This window comes from Typopeltis vanoorti, chromosome 9, assembly GCF_054136105.1.
Source record: "Typopeltis vanoorti isolate ZY-2024b chromosome 9, IOZ_Tvanoo_1.0, whole genome shotgun sequence".
Lineage (NCBI taxonomy): Eukaryota > Metazoa > Arthropoda > Arachnida > Uropygi > Thelyphonidae > Typopeltis > Typopeltis vanoorti.
The window spans coordinates 48139437-48161791 of record NC_143557.1 but is presented as its reverse complement, the minus strand read 5'-3'; the positions used below and the strand labels follow the sequence as shown (position 1 = coordinate 48161791).

The 22355-nt window shown below is 35.5% G+C and overlaps 1 protein-coding gene across 1 annotated transcript in view; it reads right to left on the bottom strand.

The window, feature by feature from the left end:
- LOC150103020 (arf-GAP with dual PH domain-containing protein 1-like) overlaps positions 1–22355 on the bottom strand; it is a 132426-nt gene that overhangs the window by 36778 nt on the left and 73293 nt on the right. The window contains exon 5 of the mRNA XM_090398053.1: positions 9867–10085. Coding sequence (XP_090254179.1) covers positions 9867–10085 — 219 coding nt within the window. The remainder of the gene's footprint in view (positions 1–9866; positions 10086–22355) is intronic.

Below are 22355 nucleotides of genomic sequence, written 5' to 3'. Positions count from 1 at the left end.
CTCTGGATTAGAGACAGTTGTTGGAAGTTTTACCACTTGGTTATACTATAAATTAAAGATGCCAAGAAATTATATTCTTGGTTTAATCCTTTATCCTAGTGTAAGCAAACAAAGTTTGCACCTGAAGTATTTTCAGGACGAAACCGGTCTGGGTAGTGACCCTTACCATAATGGATAGCATTATACATGTCTGTAAGGATATGTGCTTTGCATTATGGGATACTAAGGCAAGTGATGTGAAGTCATTAGCTTCTATATACGAGTGCCCTGTCCTGAAAATACTTTAGGTGCAAACTTTGTTTGCTTACACTTGGATAAAGGATTAAACCAAGAATGTAATTTCTTGGCATCTTTAATTTAATAGCTGTAGCTGTTGGATATTGTAGGATAGTGTAGACTGGTATACAGCTATAATAGCTAATAGCTGTAGTCATTAGCTATTATAGCTGTATACCAGTCGACAATATTCTATACATATGTAACATATTTTCTTTTACCATATATCAGTAAATGTGAATAAATGAATCTCCCACAATGGGTCTTCTGACTCCATGGAGATACCTGTATGATGATGATAATAACAACTGCTCAACATCTCTTTACAGTCAAACTGCATAATCATTGAACCTGCTACTCCCAGTCATCTTTCAAATCAGTTTTGTGGAGCAGCCCCCCCCCCCCCCCCCCACACACACCTGATGCATTCCTGAAGGACTATAACCTCCAACAGTTGAAGAAGAATGTCCACAGAACAATCTGTGGATATTCTTCTTATCACTGATCGCTGATCCTTACGTAGCTTGCTACAGAGATGATATAGCCATCTGGCACACTAGTGATAAACTTAAAGAATCGGAAGAGATTCTAAACAAATCCATGAGAGGATAAGAAAAATGGTCAGATGAATTTAAACTCAAAATCAACCCAGATAAAACAAAACTAAGCATCATTAGTACAGACAGGAAAAATAGACATTCCTACAATCTCAGTCATGATCAACAACAGGCTAATTGAAAAGGTCATATATCCAAAATACCTTGGTATTATACTTGATCAGGAATTACGTTTTGCTCAACACATCTCTGACGCTTCCAAAAGACCTCTAAAAAAACTAAATATATTGAAAAGGCTTTGCGGAACAAATTGGGGTGCAAAGCCAAAAATTCTCAAAACTACTTACACTACACTAATAAGGGAACATGCAGCACCTATCTGGTCACCTTCGGCTTCATCAGTAAAGGAGAAATTAGACAAAGTACAAGGAAAAGCATCCAAGATTACCATTGTTGCAGTCTCATCCACTAACAACATCAGAGCTTGACAGGAATGTGCACTTGACCTGCTGGAAGAGAGACAGAAATTTGCCACCATAAAGTTCATTAATAATATCAGAAGCTACCAAAGTGATCACATCCCCCTAAAAACTTATGAACATTGGAATCAAAAATGCAGACTTCACAGATCATCAACTTTACAATATAATGAGGAAGGAAATAGGTCTTGATCATCTAAATGCCCACATAAGTAAAGAACAGGGGCAAATTCTCCATGCTTGCTGTGCAAGCTCATTACTTGAGAAAGAAGTAATATTTATTTGTTAATAATCTAATCTTTTCAATTAGCCTAAAAAATGCATGCATTTATAAGCATTCCATTTCGGCTTTTATTTTTGCAGACAGATGACATCTTAAGCCTGTGTGGCAATAATTGAGCTTTGTGTTGTGTATCGAAGGCCGATGCTTGCTCATCTAGTCAAGCTACCTTGGCTTGTTCAGTTGTGAGCTTCCAGGTCCTCACTGCAGCACTGTGATTTCATTCACGTGCATAGCCATTTCCGCTCCCTCCACGTCGTCTCACCCTGTTGCTTAAATACAGGCCATACGTAGTCAAAGTAGCTCTAGCCAGTGAGCTTCAGCAAGCCTTTACAAGTATGCATGATGTTTAAGTGAACTGCTTTGCAGGGGGACTGTGTATGTAAACTGCTGCATTTATTAGTTTTCTGTTAATTTTGAGATTAGTCATTAGAAGTGTGTGTTATTGACAGTTTATTAAGAAATCCCTTTTCCCGGAAGTGTTCAGGAGAAAAGTGATACTGTAAAGAATGGCAGGCCATGCCCGTCACTGCCAGATTTAAAAACTCATCACAGGGGAAAAAACAGAGACTATATTCGCTCGTTCAGTGAGGGTCAGTACAAGAATACCCACTGGTTAGCGGGATCGAAGAAATTGAATAAACTGTTTTCTTGGCCTTGTTTTCTGGTAATAACGGGGTATGGTGCAAAAGTGGTTTTAGAAACTTAAACACTTTAACATTGTCTACTACCAGGCACGAAAAATCTGCTAATCATATTAAGTGTTTTCTTCAATTAAACAGCTTCGGAAGAACAAGAATTGATCACCAGCTTGATGAACAGAAATGTGTCAGTGATGTACTGCATGATGAAAAGGTGAAAAAAATCACGAAATTCTGAAACCGCTTAATAGATGTTGTCCATTACTTATCAAAGCAAGAACTACCATTGAGTGGTCATGACGAGTCCCTGACGTCTGCAAACAGAGGAAATTATGTACAACTTCTTAATCTAATAAGTCAGTATGATCCTCTTTTGGCAACTCATTTGAAGGAGTCCTCTATTTTTAGAGGTTCATCTTCAGCCATTCAGAACAACTTGATTGCTGCAATTACCTCAGTTGCTATGGAGGTAATAAAGAAAGAGATCGAGCAAACGGACTTTGTGGCACTAATTATGGACGAAACTTCTAACATCATAAACAAGTCTCTTTTTATATAACGAAACTTATGGTGAATTCATCACTAAAAACACACGTACTAACCACAGTAATGACTATTTAATTCATAAATATTTCATCCCAAGTATCTTGGGACATTATCAGTACAGTGGTTCAAACAATATTAAGAATAACATACAGTCAGGGTGCATGATTACAATGGAATCTCAATATGCGTGCAGTAACATGTTATAGAAGTAATTTAAATATAACTGAAAAAAAAAAAATATATATATATATATACAGGTAACCCTCATATAACGCGAATGTTAGGTTCCATAGAAATGCCGTGTTATATAAATCACGTTATGAGACATAGATCACATAGAAAAAGTAGGGTTAGGTTCCGAAATCGTTTTTTTTTTTTTAATTATATAAACAACAATGACATAATCCAACAAAAACAATATTTTTTATTTAATTCAGGTAATTCATGTAAGTTAAGAAAACATAAACTATGACAAATACATAGTATAAAATTATAAAAATTACAAATTTTACATAACTTTCATTGCACATAATGCATAAATGTTTTAGACACAATAAAATAAAGCGCATATTTTAATCGTCATCGCTGTCTTCAGAAATAACATTTTGTAGATTTCTTTAAGTGGCCGGAGGTCATCACCACTTGAAATCTCTTGGGCATCATTTGCATAATTCTCATTGCATACTTCGGCTGGTTTAGTCATCAAGAAGTCAGTAATAAGACTTTGCTTTCCACTATGTTGCAATTTTTTATTAAATTCATAATATGGCGCTAAACAAATATTAAATTGTCTCGTGAATTTTCCGGAGTGCTCCATTGATGGATCATTATCCGTAAAATAACTTCCTAACTTTCTTGCCAAGTCCAATCCTTCTGCTAATTTCTTTAAACTGAATTCTTTAACAGATTCATCACAATCAGAATCTTCAGCAGAACTTTCCCTGCCATTTGATTCGACACCACTATTAATTGTACCAGTTCCTCCTCATTTAAATCTGTTTCTCCATCAATTAATTCACTAATTTCATTTTCAACCATATCGCAAAAGCCCTCTCCACCAAAAATGTGTGCAACATTTATTATACGACGTAGCTTGGCATCCACTGGAGGTACAAAATTTTGTTCCATTACAGCTTCAGGCCATATTTTTTTCCAGCAAGCATTCAGCGTAGAGGGCTGTAATTCCTTAATGGACAGAGAAATAATTTTTACACAATTCAATATTGAAAACTCTATCCATGCTTGAGACAGCATCATGTTTGGATTATTAGATTCTATTTTTTCCAAAATTAATTGAAATGTTCGCCGAATATAATATGACTTAAATGTTGATATTATTCCTTGCTCGAGTGGTTGAATAAGTAAAGTAGTATTAGGCGGCAAAAAGTTACTTTAATATTTGGATGGCTTAAATTTGTTGGGTGGCCTGCGTTATCTAAAATTAGTAGAATTTTGAAGTCCATATTCTTTTTCTTTGTGTAACTTTCTACATTGGGTACAAAACACTTGAAAAACCAATTTTCAAACATGCTAGCTGTAACCCATGCCTTTTTGTTGGCCCGCCAATAAACACGTAGGATGGACTTGTCGAGCCCTTTCATTGCACGAGGATTTGCAGATCGGTTAATAAACATTGGTTTTGTCATGTAATCACCTGATGCATTACTACAAAACAGTAGAGTAATTCTATCTTTGGAAACTTTGAATCCAAGAGCTGTTCTTTCATTTTTTGAAATATAGGTACGTTTTGGCATTTTTTTCTAATATAACCCAGATTCATTTGCATTGAACACCTGATCTGCACTGTAACCACCTTCTTTAATGATTTTTAAAAGTTCTGCTGGGTATTTCCAGGCAGCTTCAACATCTGCTGATGCTGATTCTTCCTGGATTTTAAGATTATACAAAGAAAACTGCTTTTTAAAGTTTTTGAACCAACCCTTACTGGCAGAAAATCCATGCTGAGAGATTTCTTCTGAAGAATCTTGATCAAGTTCTTTTAAATGTTTATAAACTTTGAGAGCTTTTTGCTTAATAAGGTGTCCATCCGAAGGAATTTTCTTTTGAGTGCAATCTTCTATCCAAATCATTAGAGATTTCCCCATTTTTTCTATTAGAATATCGCGAACACGAGCAATGCGCTTTGCACTTACCGTTGATCCAGCAATAACACTTTCTCGGATTTTATGTTCCTTTTGTTTGATTGTTCGAATTGTTGATTCATTTAAATTCAGAGTCCTTGCAACAACTCCTGGTTTTTCTCCAATTTTCAACTGATCCAAGATTTTAATTTTTTCTTCGAGAGAAATGAATTTCTTCTTCAATGTTGGTTTTTTCCCTTTCGTTGCAGTTTTAGTGCCATTACAATAAAAATAAAGTTTTACATTAAAAAAAAAAGCATTACATATGTATGTAACTCACCAGAAAATAAACTGCTCTGCTTGAGAATAACACACACACTTATGATTTTAAATGCGCTTTCCTGGCAGGAAACAAAGACAATTTTCAACAATAAACACTTTATACAGTAAACCCTAGATGGCGAATCTATGGCACTCGTGCCAGAGGTGGCAGGTCTGAGAATTTTGCTGGCACATCAACGATTTACAGGTCGTATCCTTTTATACGCTTATAAATTATTCAAGTTTTTTTTTTTAATTGTTACAATACGTACAAGCTGAATTTTGTTTTACACAAGACAGCAGCTATAAAGACGTGCATATGACTGGTGCGGTATTAACAAAAGATCGCGTGACCCAAAGACAAAAGCAACCGACAAGTGTTGAGTTGAAATGCAAATCCTCTTCAATCGAATTCCATAACATCTGAAACTGTCATAACAACATTCACTATTAGTTTTAACACATTCACAACAGGGTGTCATTTATCTTTCCGATGGAACTTCTCATTACTGACTGGCTCAACTCACAAACATTTCAACCCTTGGTACTGAATTTTATGGCTTCTTGTTTGCATTTGAGGTGGCAGGCGAACTCACACATTCATTATATGGCATGTTTCAATTCTTGGTAGTCTTTTATTTTAAGTTAGCCTTTGTGATCAGTCATAATGACATCGAGAATTTCAAATGCAATAAAAAAACACTTATTTCATAATTGAAAAATTGGACAATAGTTTTTAGTTAGATACTGTGTTTCGGTGCAACATATGGTTTTGCTTAAGTCTATACAGCGTAGTTTCTGTGAGAGGGGACATGTGATTTATTAGTTAGCGCTGTTTATATTCCATCTGTCTCTAATTGCACTATTTGTTGAGAATGACACAGACTGCAAAAGCCCTCTGTACAGTACCTTGTTCAGTGATACAATAAAACTAAATTCGATACTTATAACTGCTTGCACGATACAGGCAGACACAAATTTAACAAAGATAAAATTTGATTTTTAAGTCCCGCGGTGAAAATATGAAAAAAAAAATATATATAAAGGGTTACTAGAAATTGTAGACCGTGTTATATCGAAATCACATTGTATAAGTGCCACGTTATACGAGGGTTACCTGTATATATATAAAGATTATTTTACACAATTTTATATGACAATTTCCATACTTTAGGAATAGTAAGAATGTCTTTGCAGTTTAAATTTGGTCTGTGTAGTAGGGCTTCGGCACTTTCTTTATATAAACGTTAATACAAACTCTCACCTCTGATGTTACCCGGCGTTTATGAGATCCCATTCTCCTACAAATTGTCTTACTTTGTTCAGACAGGTAGGTCTGTTCAGAAACACATCTCGGAACATCAAAACCACATTCGTCTTTTCAAACCACAGAAATCTGGTCTCTCCCAACACAGAGTTGAAAATCCAAACCATAGGATCCATTGAGAGAAGTCGAAACTTCTACACAGATCTATATAAATATGAACGTTTATATAAAGAAAGTGCTGAAGCCCTACTACACAGACCAAATTTAAACCACAACGATGTTCTTACTATTCCTAAAGTATGGGAAATTGTCATACAAAATTGTGTAAAATAATCTTTATATATATATATTTTTTTTTTCAGTTATATTTGATTTACTTCTATAACACGTTACTGCACGCATATTGAGATTCCATTGTAATCATGCGCCCTAACTGTATGTTATTCCTAGTACAGGAGTTCAAACAATACTAGGAATAACATACAGTTAGGGCGCATGATTACAATGGAATCTCAATATGCACGCATATTGAGATTCCATTGTAATCATGCGCCCTAACTGATGTCCCAAGATACTTGGGATGAAATATTTACGAATTAAATAGTCATTACTGTGGTTAGTACGTATGTTTTTAATGATAAACAAGTCTTAGCTTTCAACTGTTCTTCATTATGTTGATGTCAACAATGAAGTTCATGAAAGATTTCTGGGTTTCACTGATGTGAGCCGAGATCGCTCTGCTGCAGCACTTTTTGAACATCTAAGTGCAGTTCTGAAGGAGTACAAGTGTGAAAAAAAAAACTCGTTGCACAAACATATGATGGTGCTGCTGTCTTAGCTGGTCAAGTGAGTGGTTTAAACAAATGGATCCAAGAACAGTATCCGCACGCGACTTTCGTGCATTGTTACAACCATTTGCTGAATTTAACACTACAGCAATCAAAGAGTGTACAGTGTTCTTTCAAACTATGTTGGGTCTTATTGCTTTCTTCTCAAAGTCTACAAAGAGGACAGCTGCTCTTAAGAACTTTCTTGAAAGGAAATTGCCCACTGCAGCGCCAACAAGATGGAATTTCACTTCACGTATTGTGAACACCGTGAAAGAGAATTATGGTATGATAGAGGCATTCTTTCAACACATTTTGGATGTTCCAGGTGGCTGGGACAGTGACACAGTTTTTAAAGTGCAAGATTTTTTAACTTTCTTACATAAGTTTAACACTCGATTTCTACTGGTAGTATTTTCAAAAATCTTCTCATTTTCTGATGTTGTCTTTAAAATTTTGCAAATCAAATCTCTAGATATAAGGTATTGTGCCAAAATAATTGAAGAATTCTCTTTAAATATTCAGCCTATGAGAGAGGAAGGGTTCACGAGTATTTATGACAATGTTACACATGATATTACTATTTGTGAAGGAAACCAAGTCATAAGAGACGTCATATGTGTGATTAACTCAGAAGAGTTAAGACTTAAGCATCTTTTCAATGAAATCCTGGACAACATCATGTTACAAATTTGACAGCGCTTCAAATCTATTGCAAATTTTCAGTTCTTTTCTCTCCTTAATTGTGATATTTTTGAAAACTATATAAATAAATTCCCTGATAGTGATGTAACATATCTGCAACAAACTATGGATCATTGTTCGATATAGTTTGCTTAAAGGTTGAACTAAGTGTAATGTGCACATCGTCTGAATTCAAAGACAGAAGCATTTCCGACTTAATGAATTTCATGCACACCAATAAAGTGTACTTGGGTATGCCCGAGGTTTTCAAACTCATAAAGTTGGTAGTAAATATTCCCATCACGACATCCTCCGCAGAACGCTCATTTTCGGTGCTAAGATGCATTAATACATACTGCAGATCAACCCAAGGACAAGAAAGACTGTCTTCATTAGCTCTTTTATCTATCGAGAAAATATTGCTTGGGAGAATTAAGTTACAACCAACTTTTTGTGATGATGTTATTGATCAGTTCATAAAGAAGAACCGTAGGGTAGAATTTGTATTCAAGTAGGTCAGCTAAATTGAAAAAAGATAGAATATCATTTGTAAAATAAATGTTGTATTTGTATGATTAAATGTACATAAATTTTTAAATATACAGTTTTAAATGGTCAGTAATTCATTATTCTGCTAATCAGACTTCAATCACACCTGTCACTCCCTGAATGATAACAAGAGCAAGCATGAATTTCAAGACCAGCATTCACCGCTGGTAAAGAACCTCTATTTTCCAGTCCTTTACCTTCAAATACCTCCATAAATCTAAACCTTAACAAATCCTGCACAAAAAAAGAATCAAAAGAAACACTCAAAGAAAAAGGCCTAAATACTATCATCCTCCAAACAAGTTATTTGTTATACTAGTGGATCGTCAGGCACCAATATGATTAATGGAGGCACTAGTGCTCTAATTCTACTCCCGAAAGGTGAAAAACTTTCAATAAAAGTTGGATCTGGAAATTGCTTCCAATTTTACAAGCAAACTCTATGCAATAAATAAAGCACTCAAAGCTTATTTAAAATTATCATCACAATCAAAGGGAAAATTTACAGTGACTCAAGGTATGCCTATGGAGGCAATCCAAAATGGCAATACCAAGCTCACAAAAGACATCCATAAACTCTTAAAACAACTAAAGTGTTTGGGAAAAAGTTGCATTTTACAATGGATTCCTGCTCATGCAGACATTGATTACAATGAGGCAGTTGATAAATTAGCAAAAGAGGCCAGAGAACTCAACCAAGAAACTGACATGATAACTCTTGCTGATGCTAATGCACTAGCAAAATCTAAACTAATTCCACTAAAATCAGGGATACACCACCAAATTCCCAAAATCAATGTTGACAGAAAGACCTCTGCCACAACAGCAAGACTCAGAACAGGACATTTTAGAGGAATGAAAATCAATATGGATATGAGAACATATAGAAACTGCAATAACTGCCCTAATACTGAACTGACACCCACTCACATTTTTACCTGTCCAGCAATTAAGCAGCCTTGCAAGCAATAGACCCTAATCCTGAACAACAGCTCTATACGAACAAAATCATTGACACAGCCAAAGCAGTTGGAGCACATGGAAATATCTAAGACTCTTAAAAGGACAAGATAACAACAACTGATCACTGTGACACACAGCATTTATTTGTTATAGACCCTACTGCCTCTCTCAAGTGTGGGAGTAAGATAAAAAAATTTTTCAAAATAGGATATTATGGCAAAACTTAGTTTATGCTATTATGGCAATTCAAATGTCAGACTAATGCTACTTATTAAAATATTAATCAATTAATAACAAACAAAATCTAGTTGTTCTTTAAAATTCATAACACAAAATAACACCTTAAAAATCAGAGCTGAAAACATTTCATGAAAGATTATATTAAAACTGCTTACAAGTGGATTTTCCAGATACATTAACTTGCGATCATCTAAGGTAAACCATCGACGTTTATAGGAATCCCCAGGCTTAGGTCCAGTTTTCCAGAGCCAACCTTCTTTTACAAAATCCCTGGTTAAATATTGTGCAAGTTCAGCTTCATTAGCCCCAGGAAATGCTACTCGAAGATGGTTTAATTTTGCTGACCTAATAGCCGTATACCAGTCTACAATATCCTATACATATGTAACATATTTTCTTTTACCATATATCAGTAAATTATTTGAAATTTAAAATGAAAATTTATGTAAATAAATATTAATGGGGTAAAATTTGTTTTATTCTTATTATGCAAATGTTATTCACTGAATAATTTTTGCATTTAATGGCATTAATTTATCCACTTTATTATAGAGTAAAATGCTACATCCTGGTATAGGTGGAAATAAAAGCACGGATTGTGTAGTGAATGAAGAGTTAGATGTAATGGGAGAGAGAGAGCTTGAGTAAGTGTGGTCTTTCATAGAATGAAGAGTAAGCTTGATAGGCCAAATAAACATTTGGCAAGTGGTGCTGCTGAGAAAGGAAAATAAAAAGAGGTACAAACCAAGAGAAATGAATGCTTGTCAAAGAATGCTAGGGTGAGTATAATGAGAATTTTGTATGATGCTATTATAAGAGGAGAGTTCTTTGTGAGGGAATGACAAAATCATGTTTCTCAGTTACAGAGATTAATGATGTTAAAAAACGTTTAATTTTCTTGACCAAAAAGCTCTGGAAAAACTTTTATTGGGATTATATTGATCAAGCGTATATAATAAACAACTAAGTTATACCAACTAGTTTCACCAACTAAGTCTGTTGGCATCTTCAGGGTACATAACTGATGTAAGGTACTAAAAAGTAAAAAACTGTTACAAACTAAAATCAACCGATTCCAATTATATTAAACAAATATAACTGGAATCGCAATTATAAATTATATTAAATTTATAAATTAAATTAAATTATAAATTAAATCGCAATTATACAAATATAATCCATGCTCTATGAATGTATTGTACGCACTCTGTTCTTTGTTTAATATAATTGGAATCGGTTGATTTTAGTTTGTAACAGTTTTTTACTTTTTAGTGCCTCACATCAGTTATGTACCCTGAAGATGCCAACAGACTTAGTTGGTGAAACTAGTTGGTATAACTTAGTTGTTTATTATATACACTTGATCAATATAATCCCAATAAAAGTTTTTCCAGAGATTAATGATGTTAGTGATGCTATTAGCATGTAGAAAGGTAAAACAAAAGAGTTGATTGTTTTGGCAGATACAAAGGATCTGAAGAGAGAAAAGTATGGTATGAGGGAGGATATGAAAGAGCTACTGATAGTAGCAAAAGAAAAGGGTGAGAGTGTAAAGATAGTAAGTCAACTGCCACAGCATGATATGGGTGGGTTGTGAAAGAGTAATAATTGCAAATGACTCAATACATAGGTTGTGTAGGAGTAATGGAGTGTGGTTTCTGGATGTGTGTGGAGTGAGTCTGATGGCTGAAAAGGCAGATAAATACCAAATCCATTTAACACTTAAATGGATTTGGTATTAGCAGTTTATGTCTTGCTGACTGTAGTAGGTTTAGATATGAAAATCAGGGAAACTAGAGTTGTTAGGGAGAAAGCAGGCATGCACCAATAAAGCACATGGGAGTGTGACTGGAGAAAAACTCCTCTTTAGTTTCTGATGTTGTAAATAAGAATGGGATTGTGGATACAAAGCATAAGGTTAATTATGGGCCTATCAGGTTTATATCATTTGTGTGTACTATTCCAGGAATATCAGGAACAAGGAGGAGTAATTTTTAGCATCAATTAGTTCCTATTGGCCAAAAGTTATCAGTATTAGTGAGATGTGGTTGACTAATGATAATATAATTATTGGCACAGAAAGTGAAGGTTATAGTATTTTTAGGGTGGATAGAGCAAATAGAATGGGGGAGAAGAGTATTACTGATGATATCAGATGAGTTGCAGTCCAATAGGGTGCTCAGTAAAATGGATAACAGTGTTTTGAAGCTTTCTGGTGTGAGATTCAAGTTAATGCAACAAAGTATTTCGTTGGCTGCTGATATAGGCCAGGGAATGCAAAGAATGATGTGGGTGATCTGTATTGGCAAATAAACTCACTAAGTAGAGGGCAGATAATTATCATGAGTGACTTAATAAGGATATAGATTGGAAGGAGGAAAAGTCATATGGGTGGAAGGAAATGGAATTTATATAGCTTCTTAGGGATAATTACCTAAGGTAGCATGTAATGGAAGGCACAAGGGGATCAAGCGAGTGTTGGACCTTGTGATTACATCTGAGGATTTGTGTATAACTATGAATATATTGTCGCCAATTGGTGAGAGCAATCATCAGTTTTAACAGGAGGTGGCTAACATGTGGAATTCTAAGACTGGGAACTACGAGAAACTTAGAAAATTGTTTGAAGTAGTACCATGGGAGAATACTTCGGGGAAAAGATGTTAGTAGTGCATGGGAAGTGGTAAAAGGGTGTTTGAAGGAACAAGTAGCGAATTACATTCCAAGATTTAAGAGAATTAATAAACTCGAAATTAAGTAGATGAGTTACATCAAGCAGGAGTTAAAAAGAAAGAAAAGCATGTGGAAGACATTCATAGAGGTGATCTGCAAGCTCATGAGCAGTATAAAACAAAGGCCAGAAGAGTGAAAATTGTGTATCATCCAGAAGAGTGACTGGTATGGTAAGGAAGGCAGAATAGGAGCATGAGAGGAGATTAGCTGAACAAACTAAGTGTAATTCAAAGGAATTCTTTCAGTATATGGCAAGCAAAAGAAAGAATGACCACAGTAGGATGATTTTGAAGAACGCAGATGGTACGGGAAGTCACTGAAGCAGATGAACTAGTCTAATTACTGAATGATCATTTTGCAAGAGTGTATCATCCAGGTGATAAATACTAGAGTAATAGATATGTCAGGGATATTCATATTCATAGATATGTTCATCAATGATACAGGATATAATCTGGGGAAAATATTCAGTTGTTTGCAGATGATGAAAAATTAGGTAGAGCAATAGTCAACGTGATGTGAAAGTAAGAGAGGGAGGTTGAGGTACATAGGATCTTGCAGAATCTGGATATCAATACAGCTATGGGACTGGACAGGATATCAGCTCGTGTATTATGAGAGTGTGCTAGAAAATTGGTACTCCCTTTGATTAGAAATTTGAGTCTCAGTTTGTGTCATGTAGGGAATGGAATGAAGTAAAAATAGTTCCACTGCATAAAGGTGGTTCTAATACAAGTAGCTAATTATAGACCAATTAGTATTTCAGAAGGGTGTTCAAAGTATTGGAGTAATTAAAGACAAAATTCAGAACTGGGTGGATAGGAATGGGACAGTGTATGGTGAGCAGCATGGCTTTATGAAGGGTAGATCATGCTTCAGCAACTTGCTTACTTTTTATAATAAGTTGACAACTAAGTTGGATAGAGGTAATCGCTATACAGTCATACTGTTGGACTTTGCAAAGGCATTTGATAGGATACCACATGGAATCCTGATACATAAGTTCCATAAAATAAGTATGGATATGAAGCTGGTGTAGTGGATAAGAGAATGGTTGATGAAGAGCTATCAGACCATAGTTTATGTAGGTGCAGTCCTACAGAAGACCCGTGATTAGTGTCACAGGCTCTGTACTTGAACCACTACTATTTAATTTGTTCATCAATGATACAGGAAATAATCTGAGGGAAAATATTTAGTTGTTTGCAGATGATGCAGAGCAGTAGCCAACAAAGATTATGTTGATTTTTACGGGATGATTTAAATAGACTGGCAGTATTGGCAGAGGGTAACGGATAATTTTGGATAATTTTATAAGAACAGAAGGAAGAATATTAACTGGCTAGAATGTTAAATTGAATTCATATCTGTCTTCAGAAGCAATTTTGTTAGATTTTTAGAAAAAAGTTTAGTTTCAGGATTGGATTATTCTGTGAGAAGATAATAATAATAATTATTATTATTGAGGATATCTCCATGGAGTCAGTAGACTCATTGCAGGAGAGCCAAACTATCAAAACAATATCTATCATATCTCTTCTTGAATTCGTCTACAAATGAAGAACTCGCAACTGAGTCAGGCAATGTATTCCACTCATTCACCACCCTCCAGGCAAAAAACCTCGTTCTCACACCCTTGTTAACAACACTTTTCCTTAATTTCCAGGAATGACCTCTTGTTCTCCCATCACTATCACACAGCTGAAACATTTTCCCTGCATCAATCTTATACCTTTTAGTAATTAAATGCTTCTATCATATCCTCTCTTCTCCACCTATCAACCAACCACTGCAATCCACAAGCTCTCAATCTATCACTGTAGAGAGCATTTTTTACATCACTCACCAAATTGGTCACTCTACTCTGAACCCTTTCCACAAACTCCTCATCTCCAAGGAATCCAGGTGACCAGACCTGAGCACAGTAATCCAAATGTGGAAAGTATCAACGCTTTATAAAGGGGAATAATAACCTCTTTATCTCTGAATGTTAGTGTGATCCTCAATAACCACGTAATCCTATGTGCAAACTTGGACACCTTAGTAAATTGTCCCTTGAACTTCATCTCCCTATCCACCAACACCCCTAAGTCCCTAGCCTCATCAATCTCTTGGAGTACCATTCCATCAATGTAGTACACAGCTGGTAATCTTTTAATCCCAAAATGCATAACTTTACACTTTTCCACATTGAACTGACATCCATTACCTTTTGCCCATTTTGCCAGCTTATTTAAATCATCCTGTAAATTCTCAACATCAGCTTGATTTTTTATTGCACTACCCAACTTTGCATCGTCAGTAAACAACTGAATATCTCCCTTTAAGCCATTTCCTATATCATTTATGTACAAATTAAACAACAATGGCCCAAGCACAGAGCCCTGAGACACGGCACACCACTGGTCACCTGCCTCATCCTGGACTCTGCTCCTCCATATACCACCTTCTTGTATCTCTCCCTGAGCCATTCTCCTATCCATATCACCAGTTTAGTATCCATCCTCCATCTGCTCCAATTTGTGCAACAGTATTCCATGGGCTATCCTGTCAAAAGCCTTAGCAATATAGTACCACTGTGTAGTCGTTTCCTTTGTCCAACTCAGATATCATTATATTATAAAAAGTTAATAAATTGCTAAGGCAGGATCGACCGTTAACAAACCATGTTGGCCCCTATAGAGTATCATATCCTGATCCACCCATTCTTGAATTTTGTCTTTAACCAACTTTTCCAATACTTTTACCACCACTCCTGAGATGGTGATTGGCCTGTAATTAATACCGCAGTTTTAGAGCCACCTTTATGCAAAGGAACTACTTAGTCTTCCTTCCACTCCTTAGAGACCATACCAGAGTTCAAATGTAAGTTAAATAACCAAGTAAGTGGCATTGACAATTCCTTTGCACATTCACACAACACCCGAGCTGATATTCCATCTCAACCTACAGCAGTGTTTGCATTTAAATTTTGCAATATACTAAGTACCTCTGATTTCTTAACTTCAATTCTCACATCAGTTATTGCTACAGGTACAGAGATATCCTCACTTGGGTGACAGACTTTTGAAAAGTGATCACTCAGTAGCTCTACTATTACATCTGAATTTATCACCTCAATACCATCAGCACCTACAAAAGTTATCCTTCCGAAGTCATTCTTCCTTTTACTTGCCACATAGCGGAAGAACTCTTTGGGATTACCCTTAATCTCCTTGGCTACGGACTTCTCATAATCTGGTTTAGCTTTTCTTATTATGCTGGAAACCTTCCTAGCTTGAGCCTTGTACTGCTTGTGGGTGTACTGACTGCCTTTCTCCTTGTAAATTCTCCATAACATTTTATTTTTTTGTAGATCAAGCTTGATACTACTACTCATTCATCTAACGCCTACCTGGTTTGTCTTCCTGACCATGGGGACACAATCTGATACTGTCTTCCTCAGATACCTGCTGATTTTATCCCATGCATTGCTAATATCTTTCCCCTGCAATATGTTCTGCCATGGGATGGCTGCAAGCTCACTCCGAAGCTTGTTATAATTGCCTAACCTGTAGTTCTGTATGCACCCCCTTCTTAAGAGAGAAATCCACAAATTTTGCAACCTCCCAAGTCAATACCACAATGATCACTCTCACCAATTGGAGGTAACGAGGAGACACCTTCCTTATGCATATATATCCTCTGAACCAATGACCAGGTCCAACACTCTCACACCACATCCCTTCAGTTATGTGCTGTTTCAAGTAATTATCTTTTAGATGTATGAATTCCATTTCCTTTTTGTGATGTGATATTTCCTCCTTCCAACTGATATCACCATAATTAAAATCCCCCATAATAACCACTAACCCTGAACTCATTGCACTAATTTGTTGATGCATGAATTCAATATGATCCCCTTTACCCCTTGGCCTATAGCAGCAACCAACTGTATATTTCGTTGCGTTGGTCACTATTTCACACCAGACTGCTTAAAATGAACTATCATTCACATGTCTATCATCTTGATATGCTACTTTCTTTGGCTGCAACTTATCAGCTATCATCAACAGTACTCCTCCCCCAGTTCTATCTTCTCTATCCTTCCTGAAAATACTGTACCCATCACATTCAATTCCAGTGACCACATCTTCTGCTGACAGTCAAGTTTCACTAATGCATACAACTTTTTGTGAGATTGCACAGACTAATGCCAAAAATTCTTCCCTCTTATTTCGAATGCTTCTTGCATTGGTATACAAAAATTGCAGATTCCCTTTAGCTTCTTGTACCAGCTTTAGAACTGATATACATATCACTAATCTCAGTAGTCCCATGCCGATTTTTATCTACTCTATTCCTACAATTTATTCCGCGAGTAAGGATCAACAAATATACAATCACTGCTTAAGTTTCTCCCTCTTACACTCAACCTTTTCAATTTTAGTTTCGCTGCCCAGTTACTTCAACTTGTTCAGAAAACAGTAACTTCTTCAATCGCTTATGACCTTCCATGTTCAGATGCAACCCATCTCTTGCATACACCTGTCTTTTTCCTTCAAACACACTCCAGACATCTTTTTTTGCACATTCTTGCAATCATATCATTCATTATCATTGCTCGTCTACTTAACTCATAATTGTCAAAACGAGGCAGCACACACACTATCCTCCCATTGACACTTTTCTTCTTCACGATATCTAACAATGTTCTTAAATCTTTTGCTACCCGATTCTCGATTTATACTACCACTCAGGTGATTTCTACCCACCATAACTATCACCTTTTCTGCATCATGCCCTCTCTTTATTGCTAAAGCCACTCTCTCTATTGTTCCACCAGCCAAGCATTCCTCAGGCATACCGCTCTCCATACCCTTAATCATAGAATCACCATATATTTTATCACTCATAACTTCATTCAAGTCCAAACAAGCATCACTCACGTCCTAATTTTCTATGCTATTCAGCATGACTCTCCCAATTTCATTACTCAACGCTCTTTTACTTACTCCCTCACTCTCACGACATCTCATTTCTTCTAGACCTCTTGTGCTTTCATTCTGTGGACTCCCAAACTATTTATTACTTCATCAATCACCAAACATTCTCCCATACTTAATACTGTTCTAGTTACTTCAGCTAAAGTAATCTCCATAGCCCTAATTTCTTTCTCTATTCAACACATATCCAGTATTATATTGGATTAATATCTTTTCACAGAATTAATCTTAACACATTTAATCTTAACATTAATATGGTGTACAGTACTCCTGTCTGTTCTGAATCCTATTCACCTTACAGATTTTCTTCTGTTAGTTTTCTTATTCTTTCTGTTAATGTCATCATAAGTACCTTGGTCTGGCTTGTTAAAACAATTGTTCCATAATTTTGGCAGTCCATTCTTGCTTCTTTTTTTTTTTTTTGTGTGTGTGTGTGTGTGTGTGTGTGTGTGAAATAAGTATTAAAATTGACCATATCCATTATTTTGGTGCTTTTCCCTTCATTCCATACAATATGTTACATAGTCAGTATAGTTTATTCTATCATTATTTTGCTGCAATGCTTTGGCATCACACTAGTGATCTTATCATTCTCAGGGCTTTTATGATTCTTCAGATACTTTACTACCTTTAGGGAGACGTGGAGGTCCAAAAGAGGTTAACTGATGAAAAAACAGCAAACAAAGCACTTGACATTAGCAATATTGAAGTTTCACTGCATATAATTATGAACCACTGTGACAATATATACTCTTACAAATGAAGATATTATTTTATTTAATGAATTTTATGTTGCTTTGAGAAAGGAGAAACCAAGATGCGAACTCCAAAACAGAAAAATTTGTATGTGTGCTCTATTCATCAACCGATTAACTGAACCATAGGGTAGGTGATGCATGCAAACATTAAAAGAAGTTCTACTTTTCTTATAACTTTTGCATGCAGAAGTTAGGAGAAGGGTAGTAGCACTTCTGTTCTTATATGCCATTCAGTCATTGAAAATACAAGCACACACCACAATCATTGTTACATTTATAAATTAATCATATACTCTCTTTGATTTCATTTACCAAAGAAAATTTTACATCCTGTAATATGACATATCACAAATGCCATATCACATAAAAGTAACTGGCATATCAACGGGTTTTGAAATGCAGACTTCACATAAAGGTTCGTGATTTGTTATTTCCACCTTTTAATTTTTTATCTCAGATGAATTACAAAAAATAAAAGAGATCAATGATCTGGATTAGGTGGCGTATTTTGTGTAATGTGTGGTTATTAATCTTGAAAGGTAAGCAATTTCTTCATATCATCATCATCAAATTTCTGACATGTGCCTTCAAGGGATGTACAGAATATGATAGTACTACATGAAAAACTTACATCCCTACTAACTTCCTATCTACAATTTTCCTCCAAATCAATTTGTTACCTGTCAAGACTCCAACATTATCAGATCTTATATTTCTGTCTTCTAAGGAACTTTTACTGAATCAATCCACCTATATCTTGGTCTTCCTCTGGATCATCTTCCTAACAAACTGACAGAGAAAACTTGTTTTGTTAATCTTTCCTCTCCCATTCTGTTTAAGTGACCATACCACCTGAGATAAGCTCTGCCAACAATAATGTCAAGTTTGTTCCTAATATCCTTGTTTTTAATATGATATTGTCATTGATGCCATCTCTCCCCCTGATCTTTCTCAGGACTCTCATTTCTGCAGTCTCTAGTCTTTGGTAACGTGTTTTATTTCTCTAATTTCTCTCTTATTCCATATACATTTTTTTAGTTGACTTCCAACCATACCAGCTTTGTTGATTCTGCTGTCTATTTCCATATTTAATTTACCATCTTCACTAAAAATTGTGGCTAAGTAGTTGAAATGTTTTACTTGTTCAATAGGTTGTCCATTCATAATGCAGCTGATATTTTCAATGTTTCTGCCGATTTTTATTGTCTTTGTCTTGTTATTGCTGATTTTCATACCAAATTTATAACAAGAGTTACTCAATTTTGTCAGGGAATCTTGCAGACTTGTACTGGGTTTATTTAGAAGTATAATATCATCTGCATAAAGTAAAGAGCTGAGATTAACATCTCCAATTTTGATATCAGGTTAAATAATAGAAGAGATAATTGTACATCCTTGTCTGACACCAGATTCAACATTAACCCATCTTCCTGTACTTCGTTCAATTTTAACTGCTTACTTACAACTCAAATAAAGACTGAGTATTGCTTGATATAATGTCCCATTGACACCATATACAACTATAGCATTTTGAATGGCTTCTCTCTTTGTCATGTGGTTTTTCCAATTATACAAAACTTAAATGCAGATCTTTGGTATATTCCCATGATTTCTCAACTATTTGTCATAAAGTGAAAATCTGATCCTGACAGCCTCTATTTGGCCTGAATCCAGCTTGTTCTTCACCAAGCTTCCTTCCACGATCCTTCTCAACCATTTCTCAAGTATACTTGCATAAATCTTACCAGGACTCAGTAGCAAAATACCTCTGTAATTCTAACATTCAGTTTTATTTCCCTTTTTTGTTATATGAGGGTGGTCTGAAAAGTTTTCGGCCTCGACCATAGATGGCAACACTACTGGAAAGATTTTTTTTTCCTTCAAAGTTGGTACATCTGTCATAAGCATCCATGTGAAATTGCAAGTCATTCTATCAAGTAGTTTGTTTTATACAGCTGTCTGAAGCAAAAATGTTGTCTGTATCTCTTGAAACGGATAAAATAGAGTATTGTGCATTATAAAATTCTTTGTAAAAGAAGGTTTAACACCAAAATAAATTCATTCGAAGTCCATAAAAGTTTATGGGCACTCTTCCTTCATTTTCGACAATTAAGAAATGGGCTGCTGAGTATAAATATGGCCGTACCAGCCTTGAAGATGATCCACGTGAAGAATGTCCAAAACGTGTAAGAACATCAGAGATCATTGATCAAGTGCACAATATGGTATTGGATGACCAGCGAGTCAAAGTGTGTGAAATTGCTGAAACTATAGGCATTTCAAAAGAACGTGAAGGAAAGGTCATGGCATTGGTGTTTTGGGATGATTAAGACATTTTGTTTATTAATTATCTAGAAAAGGGTAAAACAATAACCGGAGAATATGATTCCAATCTTTTAACTAGACTAGATGAAAAAATTTTTGAGAAAAGACCTGGTTTGCAGAAGAAAAAAATCATCTTTCATCAGGACAATGCACCTGCATACAAAGTTGTTTTGGCAATTGGAAAATTAAGGATCTACACTATGAATTGTTAGCACATCCACCCTATTTCCCTAGATATAGCTCCCTCTGACTTCTATCTCTTCCCAAAACTAAAACTCTTCCTCGCTGGTCAGCATTTTTCTTTGAATCAAGAGGTGATTGCAGCTATAGAGGGATATTTTGCAGATCTTACTGAGAACCACTACAGGGATGGGATAATGGAGCTGGGGCACTGCTGGAATAAATGTCTTAAGGGAGATTATGTTGAAAAATAAAAATAATTTTGAAATTATGAATTCATTTTTTCATTGTTAGGCCGAGAACTTTTCAGTCCACCCTCGTATATGGATACTATGAATAGTCTACACTAATCATCTGGAATTCGTCCCGCTGAACTATGCAGCGCAGCCACTGTAAGACTTTTATACCAACATACTTTTTATGCCTCCATAGTATTTCTGGTCGAATATCATCTACTGCCTTTCCACATTCCAGGCTTTTGATGGCTTTTTCTATTTCAAGTATGGATATGTATTCCTGATTGCATGCCTTTTGAGCATTTTTTTTACCACTGCTTGTTTCATTTAGCAATTTTTCGAAGTAATTACGCCATACTTCAAGGATATTTTTTTCCTTCAGTTTTCACGTCACCTTTATCATCTCTAATTCCTTTTACAACACTCTTTATTCCATTTCTGAGCTTCTACAACAACCTCCAGAATATCTTGCTGCCTTCTTGATATTTATTTTCTATGTTCTTACCAAAGTCTTCCCATGACTTTTGTTTAGCTAGTTTTACACAGTGTTTAGCTTTCTTACATTTGTTTCTGTATTCTGTAAGAGCACTAGCTGACTTATTTACCAGGAACTTTTGATATGCTTTCTTCTTTTCCTTCACTGCCTCTTTAACTTCCTGTGTCCACCATGGAGTTCCGATTTTTCTATCTTTGCACATAATCTCACCATATGCCTCTCTGGCTAAATCAATCAATATTTTCTTCAGAGCTTGCCACTGAATCTCCAAGGTTTGGTTCCTGTTCTCAAACTCTTTCATTTTTTCTTCAATAATGTTTGTGCTCAACTTTTATTTGCCTTGAAACTTTCTTATATGTTCTTCTTTTCAATATGAAATGCAATTTTATCCTATTCAAGACTAAATGGTGATCACTTTCAATTTCAAATCCTCTATACACTCCTTCCTGCACCCGTGAGAAAACATCACTATCAACAATAATATAGTCAATGAGACTTTTCTTGTTCCTTGCCTTTTCTCTCTATGTGAATTTGTGTACATTTTTATGTTAGAACATTGTGTTAGAAATAACCAGTCCATGTCCTGAGCAAAAATCCAACAGGTATTGCCATTATTATTAACTATGCTCTTTTCTCCTAATTTTCCAAAAATATTTTTGTATGTCTGACAATCCTTTCCTACTCTGCTATTTAGATGCACAACAAGAACCAACTTTTCATTTTTCATTGTGTTAGTTGCTTTCTCTAAAGCCTCAAAAAATTTCCTCCACTTCTATCTTAGTAGAACCTTCTGTGGGACCATAGGCACAAATAAGTCTCATTGCCCAGTTCCCCATTCTGATATTTGCTCACATCACTCTACTTGATATTGCCTGCCAGAATACATTCTACTTGATATTGCCTGAATATAACATTTTGTATTTATTGTTCA